Source organism: Corylus avellana, chromosome ca6 (genome assembly GCF_901000735.1).
Source record: "Corylus avellana chromosome ca6, CavTom2PMs-1.0".
In the NCBI taxonomy this organism is placed as follows: domain Eukaryota; kingdom Viridiplantae; phylum Streptophyta; class Magnoliopsida; order Fagales; family Betulaceae; genus Corylus; species Corylus avellana.
The window spans coordinates 15,263,251-15,271,897 of NC_081546.1; the positions used below are offsets into that span (position 1 = coordinate 15,263,251).

The following is an 8,647-nucleotide window of genomic DNA, read 5'->3' on the forward strand; positions in this document are numbered from 1 at the left end:
GTACAATCAAACCATTGTGCTTCGATAGGGTTACATCAACATCCCATGAAGGGGTTTAACCGCTCATGACTCTGCTAAACTCCAATGAATTTTTGCTCTATGAAGCGGTGTGTTTTCTACAATGTTTATAGGCCTAATTAGGAGAAGCCTAGAAACCCTAGGAAACCATAGGTCAGTCTCCCAGTCCAAGTGGGAGACTGAAAATCAAATCCAAGGTGAAAAAGGATTGTTGCCGTATTTTGGACGCCCAAGTGCGCTTGATCCTAAAGGATACGCGCTCGAGCGCATAAGCGCTCGAGATTGGCTGGTTCTGCGCGCGAGCGCTGATGCGCCCGATTGTAGGCTGGGATACGCTCGAGCGTATGTACACTCAATCCCAAGTGCTACTGAGCTCGATGCCGAAATGCATCCAAATAGTCTTTTAAGCCCGATTTTCAATGGAATTCTCGCAATTGCCAAATAAAACATGAAACACAAAAACAAAACAACAATCAAACAATTGACAACGCTAAGGAATTAACATATGCAAATTAAGGGGCTTGAATGTGCAACATTTGACGCTTATCAAAGTGCATGCATGTCTTTTATCTTTTGTTTGTCGAAGTTGGGCATGATATATAGCTTTTGCTTTCGCTTCGCATCATTCTTTGGCTTTGATCCAAAACACGAATGACCATTCAATCATGCTATTTCAAAATCAAGTGCATCCTCTCATCATCATCACATACATGGTGGATGAACTCATCATAAGTTGGTGTTGGCGGAGTCTCACCACTAAAAGATAACTGAAGTCACATCCAAAACAAACAAATTTTTTCATTAATTATCATCTATTTTTAATAGTACAAAAGTTCACTTAAATAAATAAACGGACAAAACCCTAACCCTTGTATTACATGCTAAAAACTTAATTCCTTTAAAGACTTCACATTCATTTATCACATTTAGCCCTGTGGTGTTAAAAAATTATCCACCGTAATATTTGTTCCTCGTGACAAAAACTTCATGCAGATTGGTGGCTTAACCCCAGCTAGAGCAAGGATAGAAGCAGGCAAAGTCCATATCCCATCTCCACATATCAAACCAGAAGCTACTGCAGGCCCAAAAGCATCTGCCTTGGCCTTGTTTATTTTCTCCCACACGAACAATATTAAGCTTCCAACACACATATCAATGGCGAAATATGATCCTATATAGAAAGGTATTGCCATAGCCATTGGAAGTGGAATGAACTGTCGCCACTTCTTACCCGCTAAATCTCTAATAAAATTTATCAAAATGGCTGCACCAAAAAACACATAACAGAGTAGAAGGCAATTCCTGGGTAGACTTGAGAAGCCCTCTACTCCCAGCGAAGCCATGTTACGGTACACAACAGCATTCGGGGCAGGATATTGACTTCCAGGTACCCCAATGTCATCAAAGGCCTTGTAAAAGAGCCAAAAGACACAAGGGGAAATTATGCAACCCATTGCTGTGCCAATTAGTTGGCTCACAAACATGGAACGGGGTGAAGCAAGTGTCAAGTAGCCAGTCTTAAAGTCCATCATTAGGTCAGAGGCTGTTGAGACAATGTTCATCATAACCCCACAAGCTGCTAGCCCTGCAACAACTCCACCATGAGAGGCACCAGCCCATGCTCCAATGATAAAGATGGCAAGCTTTCCATACGTGGATACTAGGGACCAATCAGTGAGCCCATAACCATATGCATTGCAGAAAGCCAATATGGGTGCAAATATGTACATGACCAATATGTAATACCACTTGAGCTGGTGAAAGATATGTGGAAGAGTGGCTGTAGAGATGGCAGCCAAAGCAACATAACCTCCAATGGAAAACCATGCTGGAATTTGATCTCTGAGAAAGAGTTGGGTTCGGCGCTTGTCATCATATGAAACCTGAGAGCTCACATGATCAGAAGAATGGCCTGCAGTGGGGAGATCAGAGCTCACAACTTTTTGCCGAAACTGATGAGACAAACCTATGAAGGTTAGACTTAGAACCTTGACGAAGTTATATAGACCATCACCTAGGATCATGGCTATGGCGATAAATACCTGAATAAAGGATATAAATTAAAGTTTTCAACAAACAGAAAAGCCTTCTTGATGGATGAAAACATAGGTGGGAACTTACCTTGTAACCTTCAAGACCATGGAGACTGGTTTCGGGCAGGTCTGCAGAATACCAATCACCCTTTCTTTTTTCTATGAGAGGCCACATCACACCCCAGGAAAGAATCCCTCCAACCAGCACTGATATATTTATGATATAGGGACAAATCATTCCAACTCCAACATATGTTGCTGAGAAATCAAAATAAAATCTGCAGAACAATCAAGATTTCGCAGTAGGCACAACATGATCAATAAATGAGAACAAGGCTTAGGTGAAGCAAAATTTTTACCAAATGAAAATTCTTCTTTGCATAAAGTAAACTGAACTTTTATTAAGAGCAAACTGAAGGAATTATATATGTACTTGTATTTATATGCTTTGAGCCCTAATGAAGGGAAGCTTGCAAATCCACAATCGTCTCCAGCAGTATAGAACCATTGGAAGAAACCCCATAAAAAGCTGAAGCTGCAAAACTTGCCCAACTCTCTCACTTGCTTCCTGGAAAAATAGAATAAAAAAGAAAAGATATTCTAAATTTTCATACGGTCCCATTTAACTAGAAACCATTAACTGTTAGATACGTTACTTTGCTAGTTTGGCTCCTTGAGGAGTGTGGAAGCTGTTGATAAGATAAGCGGTTGCAGTACCACTTGGAAATGTGAGTCTGAAGTCTATGACCATAATCTGACACCAAACATCAAACACTTCATTGGAGAAAAAGAGCACTATGACCACGTCAATTTCCTTGTGTTCGATAAACTTTTTTTTTTTTCCCCTTTTTTTTTAAAAAAAAATCTAATAAATGCCCAAGATTTCTTAAATGCTATATACCTTTCGGAGAGGCACCACCGAGAAGAGTCCAAGAAAACTGGCAACAAAGAGAAAGCCGATTATCCATACTAATGATGGGTTTTTGAAATCATGAGTGTTTGTTGATAGTTTGGCAATGCGTTCACTCATTCCAAACAGATAAGTTCCAAAACCTCCTGTTAATAGAAATCAATTAAAAGATGGAATTTTCAGTCTACCAGTTTGAGAAACATGAAATTTGTGCAACAATTTTAAACTATCTCCTTCATCCTGGTTTTCAGATTTTTTGACAATTAAACTAACATGTTTTTGAACAAGAAGACAAATAGAAGGGGTTATCACATACCACTGAAGGCGATGCCGGAGGAGGCGACAACACAGGTCTGGATGACGGTGTTTTCCTGCCTGGTGAAGGGCTGCTTCAACAAGCCGGACTTCCGAAGCAATTTGGTCCACGTCTTCACGAAGAAGAACCCCAATAGACCGGCGGAGACGTTGAGCGAAGGAATGATACCGGTGGTGAGGTTGAGCTTCATCACTATGAAGCTGAACAGTATGCTCACCACGAAGCTCACCACGAAGGCTCTCACCGTCAGCTGCTTCCTCCACGACGGCACCTCTTGGTTCTCGAACAGCCTCTCTACCGACAACTCTCCCAATTCTTCGAGCTTCCCGTTGTCGTGGTTAACATTTCGATCATCTTCCGGGTCGTAACCGTTCTCCTCCCTCCCATTTTGAGGCATCTTTTTTTCTCTCTCTGTATTCCGAGAAAATGGATTATGGAGTTGGAATATTCGGGAGTACGAAGGTGAATCTCTATTGTGTGAGAGAATCTCTTGGTGGGTGCCTTATATTTATAGTGGGATTTTTTTGTTCTCACGAAAGTGGCTAGAAATTGCTTATTACCTCTCACATCAAGGCCTGGAATGACCGAAGGAGTGACGGATAAATGATGAATACTACGGTAATCGAATCGAGTCAGTAGATTTAAATTTGATTTACTTATTTTTGGACACAAAAAGAAATTTTATTCAACCTACCTTAATATGTAACAAGTATCATTTAATATCTTTAGATTTTTCAAAAATTAATGTTAGGTTCTTAGGTTAATATAATAAAAATAAATAGCTATTAAGAATATTAAAAAAAACATGAGATATGATACTTGACACTTATCGAAGTTAGTAGGAAAAATTTTCTTTCAAACTAGTTTGAAAGAAATTTCGGTCCTTTAATTTTTTAACAAATTAACACTAAAACTTAATTCAATGGCTCATTAATTTGTTCAACTTATCTATGTATAAGAATAAAGGTAAGATACAACGGTGTGGCCTTTAAGGGATTGCTTTATTGGCCGGATATTACGCCTTATGAAGTTGAGGTAATTTGTTCGAATCTTCATCTCCTATTTGTTGAGGAATAATCTCATATTACCTGTGGACAAGAACTTGGGCATGTTTATATGAAATTAACAACCATCTCCTATAGATCCGGTTTTATGTGATGAGTTAGGCTAATGAATTTTTTTATGGTATCAGAACCTACTACAGGACGAATGAGGCTCGCACTACTTACCCCGTTACAAGGACCAGAAAAAATACTGGCCTGCACGTGAGGGAGGGTGTTAAGAAATAATCTCACATTACCTATGAACAAGACCTTGACCATGTTAAGAAATGTGCAACCATTTTTTATATAACCGGCTTTACGAGATGAGTTCAGCTTATAAATTCTTCACTATTTTCCTCCGCTTGTGCCTTTGGAGAGATGCTTGGTGCAAACATTAAAAAAAAAAAACAAAAATTGATGTCACTATGGCTAATTAATCAACAATGACTTTTCATCCGTGAGGAGTACATCAGGAGACGAAAGAGTGGTTCATATGCTAGCAAAGAATAAACTCTCATTTATAGATGAAGTCAAGGTGATATTAATGTGATCATATTGTAATAGCTGAAGGCACCGTTGAATATCTATTTCATCGGTGCACGACTCTTCTAATTAGGCTATCAACACATGTATAAGAGATAAGATTATAGAGACTTGTTGGAGTGGCCATAGAAATGATCCAATATTTTATGTTAGTAAATATGATTTTTAGAAGGCTTATTATTTACATCAAACTGATGGTGATACGATGATATCACAGGTAGGTATGAACCTTATTCAAAATGTTTGAAGCTAGTTACCATAAATAGCTTTATTAGGTGGTGGCCCACCATCAAAATTATACATTTGAGTCGAGCCTAAAACTTTCTTGCTTTCGCACTATTAAATTGTCTTGATTTTTTTTGTTTTTGTTTTTGTAGTTATGTTCTTGGTCCCTTGGATATGTCATTGTCATGTATCTTGCAATCTTTATTTTAAGAAAAAAAAAATTAATACAGAGTGAACTAAGAAATAAAATCCATACGGATTAGAATTATTTTTGCAGTGGGAACTAAATAAAAAAGAAATGGAAAAGGAAAAAGAACATCCGTGCTATGAAAATTAGATAGTAATAAAGATAGTTAACTATAGATGAGGTTAGTTAAAATAAAAGTGCTTCCAAGCTATCAAGTAGGGAATTTATTTCAATATAGTTTTTAAAAGTGTCTTTTAACATGTAAAAAATACACGCTTCGTAAAGTAAAGGTCCCTATATCGAATTATCCTCTCTTCTTGTGTGAATATGCAAAAATAAAAAAAATACACTTTTTTTTTTTTTTTTTTTAACATATGCTTCTTACATTTTTTTTAAAATAGCATTAATAATAAAACAAAAAATCTGTTTGTCACATACTCAATGGACATATGACACGTTTACCCAACCGATCCCACTTTCTCAGCTGACAACACCGAATTCTGCACCATAAAACCTCTCACTCTCACCATTTGCCGGCCGCCAATATTTCTCCAACTCCCCCCGCAATCCTTCAACTTTGTCCTGCATTTCTGCAGCTCCCATCTTCTTGGAATATTGTGGTGGTTTGCTAGCAAATGGGCCATGTTGATGGGATGATGAGAAATGGATTTTTTTGGAAGATGATTTACATCAAATCAAAGATAGTTTTCATGCTTAATTTCAGCAAATCAATAATCATTGATCCGACTCCATTGCTTTCCTTTTTCTCATTTTAGTTTTTGGTGTGCATGGGAGAATGCTGATCATAAGTGAGAGGGAAAAATATATGGTATGTATGCTGATGAGAATGAGTGGTCATAAATTCTTGCTCGCTTTAGACCATGAGAACGAAGATACTAAATGTGAATAAGGCAAGCTAACACGTGTCTATTTGAAGAGCTAATAAAAATGTTATTTATGCTTCGTTTGTTTTGGCATAAAGTGATTTTTTTGAAAATATTTATCATATTTTTTGGTGTGACGAAAATAATAGTCAACAGAAAATATTTTCAATTTGAACAGAAAAGCTAGTCGGGACTCCGCCGGAATCTAGTCGACACACTAGTGGAACACAGTCAGGACTCACTGAGAACCAATTGGGAGCCGCTGGGATTCGATCGGGACTCTATAGGACCCAATCGAGCCACCGCTAGGACCTAGGCGAGACCCGGTTGAAAAACAACCGCGACCCAATTGGGACTCGTCGGGACTTGGTCCAGACCCGTCGGGATATTGTTGTAATTTAAAGTTTAATATGAGTGAACGAAAAAATGTATATAAAAAAAATATTTGTGATTTTCTGTACGCACCAAACACCGCAAAATGCTTTCAAGGAAATCATTTTTCAAGAAAATATTTTCCGACGGAGAACATTTTACGTCGAAAGAAATGGAGTCTTAGTATACTGTCATACAACTGAAATATTAGATTTCTATGAACACAAGGTTTGTGTTTTGACTCCCATTAAATCAGTGATAAGTATCGTTTAATATTTTTAGATTTTTTAAAAATTAATGTTAAGTTCTTAGGTTAATATAATAACAATAAAATATTAAAAAAAAACATATGAGATATGATACTTGACACTTATCGAAGTTAGTAGGAAAAAATTTCCTTCAAACTGGTTTGGAAGAAATTTTTGTCCTTTAATTTTTTATCAAATTAACACTAAAACTTAATTCAACGGCCCATTAATTTGTTCAAATTATCTATGTATAAGAATGAAGGTAAGATACAACAGTGTGGTCTTTAAGGAATAGCTTTATTGGTTGGATATTACGCCTTATAAAGTTGAGGTAATTTGTTCGAATCTTCATCTCCTATTTGTTGAGGAATAATCTCACATTGCCTGTGGACAAGACCTTTGGCATATTTATAAGAAATTAACAACCATCTCCTATACATCCGGTTTTATGTGATGAGTTAGGCCTATGAATTTCTTTATGGTATCAGAGCTTACTACATGACGAATGAGGCCCGCACTACTTACCCCGTTACAAGGACCAGAAAAAATACTGGCTTGCATGTGAGGGAGAGTGTTGAAAAATAATCTCACATTGATTATGAACAAGACCTTGAACATGTTAAGGAATGTGCACCCATTTTCTATAGAACCGGCTTTACGAGATGAGTTAAGCTTATAAATTTCTTCACTATTTTCCTCCGCTTGGGCCTTCGGAGAGATGCTTGGTGCAAACATTAAAAAAGAATAACAAAAATTGATGTCACTATGGCTAATTAATCAACAATGACTTTTCAACCGGAGGAGTATATCAGGAGACGAAAGAGTGGTTCATATGCTAGCAAAGAATAAACTCTCATTTATAGATGAAGTCAATGTGATATTAATGTGATCATATTGTAATAGCTGATGGCACCGTTGAATATTTATTTCATCAGTGCACGACTCTTCTTAGGCTATCAACACATTTAAAAAAGAGATCGTAAGAAATTTCATTTAAAGTATGTCCCTTATGTCATATATATTATTGTAATTATAAAAATACGGTGTTCAATAATTTATTCCAATTAAAGGTTATTGTGTAAATCAAATATTCTAAATTAAATGACTAATTTAATTCTTGTAGAACAAGTATTTGACTTCAATCAAATATTCTAAATTAAATCACTGATTTAATTCTTGTGGAACAAGTATTTGATTTCATTAAGGATTTTTATTTTGTGGAATCAATTAGCTGTATTGATTTGATTTTTATTCCTTGATGGGAGGAATAATTAAGGTAACAACTCTAATTGAGGGTCCCCTGACCTACCTATAAATAAGGCCTGTGTATTCCATCAATTGGCACTCACTGGTATGCATAGGTCAGAAGAACCTCTCAATAATTGTTTAGTTTTTAGTTTGGTTGCTGTGGAGCTGTTCTTCAAGCTGCTTGAGCAAAGCAATGGCCGGAGATACATATATGCATTAAATTATTTCCGCTGCTAATTATATTATTAATTAGCATTTCATAAATATATTAATTCTTACATGTGGTATCAGAGCCTTCTCTAGGCTATATTTGCTCAGCATTAAGTTAATGTTGGTTATTATGAACATGGTTGAGTTTTATTTTATTTTATGTTAATTTATATTATGAACATACATACGGTTAAAACAAGGCAGCAATTCTAACACTGTCTAGTGTTTTATTTCTGAATTGTTTCATACATGTTCTGTTTTGGACTAAACCAATGTCTTTTGTGGCGAGAGTTCTGGAGAAACTAACCCGATACGAAACCCACGCCAAACTGCACCGTGAACCAACCTTGAACCGTGGTTGGGTAGATGGAGTGGCGGCCAAATCTCTGGCCATCGGCGCAGAGGCCACC

The 8,647-nt window shown here is 36.9% G+C and overlaps 1 protein-coding gene across 2 annotated transcripts; it reads right to left on the bottom strand.

The window, feature by feature from the left end:
• Nucleotides 1-844: 844 nt before the first annotated feature.
• Nucleotides 845-3,733, bottom strand: LOC132184961 (probable metal-nicotianamine transporter YSL7). Of its 2 annotated transcripts, none has more exons than XM_059598761.1 (6): nucleotides 3,278-3,733; nucleotides 2,953-3,107; nucleotides 2,708-2,805; nucleotides 2,485-2,619; nucleotides 2,140-2,329; nucleotides 845-1,970 (listed from the first exon to the last, which is right to left on the bottom strand). In XM_059598761.1, the coding sequence occupies exons 1-6, from the start codon at nucleotides 3,672-3,674 to the stop codon at nucleotides 945-947; spliced, it is 2,001 nt and encodes a 666-aa protein (XP_059454744.1). In that variant the 5' UTR covers nucleotides 3,675-3,733; the 3' UTR covers nucleotides 845-944. The 2 variants fall into 2 exon arrangements, with proteins under 2 accessions (XP_059454744.1, XP_059454743.1); XM_059598760.1 differs by having other exon boundaries at nucleotides 845-2,060.
• Between the last annotated feature and the right edge of the window lie 4,914 nt (nucleotides 3,734-8,647).

Coding starts and splice junctions, on each gene's coding strand:
- LOC132184961 (XM_059598760.1), bottom strand. CDS start 3,674: ATGCCTCAAAATGGGAGGGAGGAGAACGGTTACGACCCGGAAGATGAT. Junction 3,108..3,277: donor CTCCGGCATCGCCTTCAGTG/GTATGTGATAAC, acceptor TTCTATTAACAG/GAGGTTTTGGAACTTATCTG. Junction 2,806..2,952: donor CGGTGGTGCCTCTCCGAAAG/GTATATAGCATT, acceptor GTTTGGTGTCAG/ATTATGGTCATAGACTTCAG.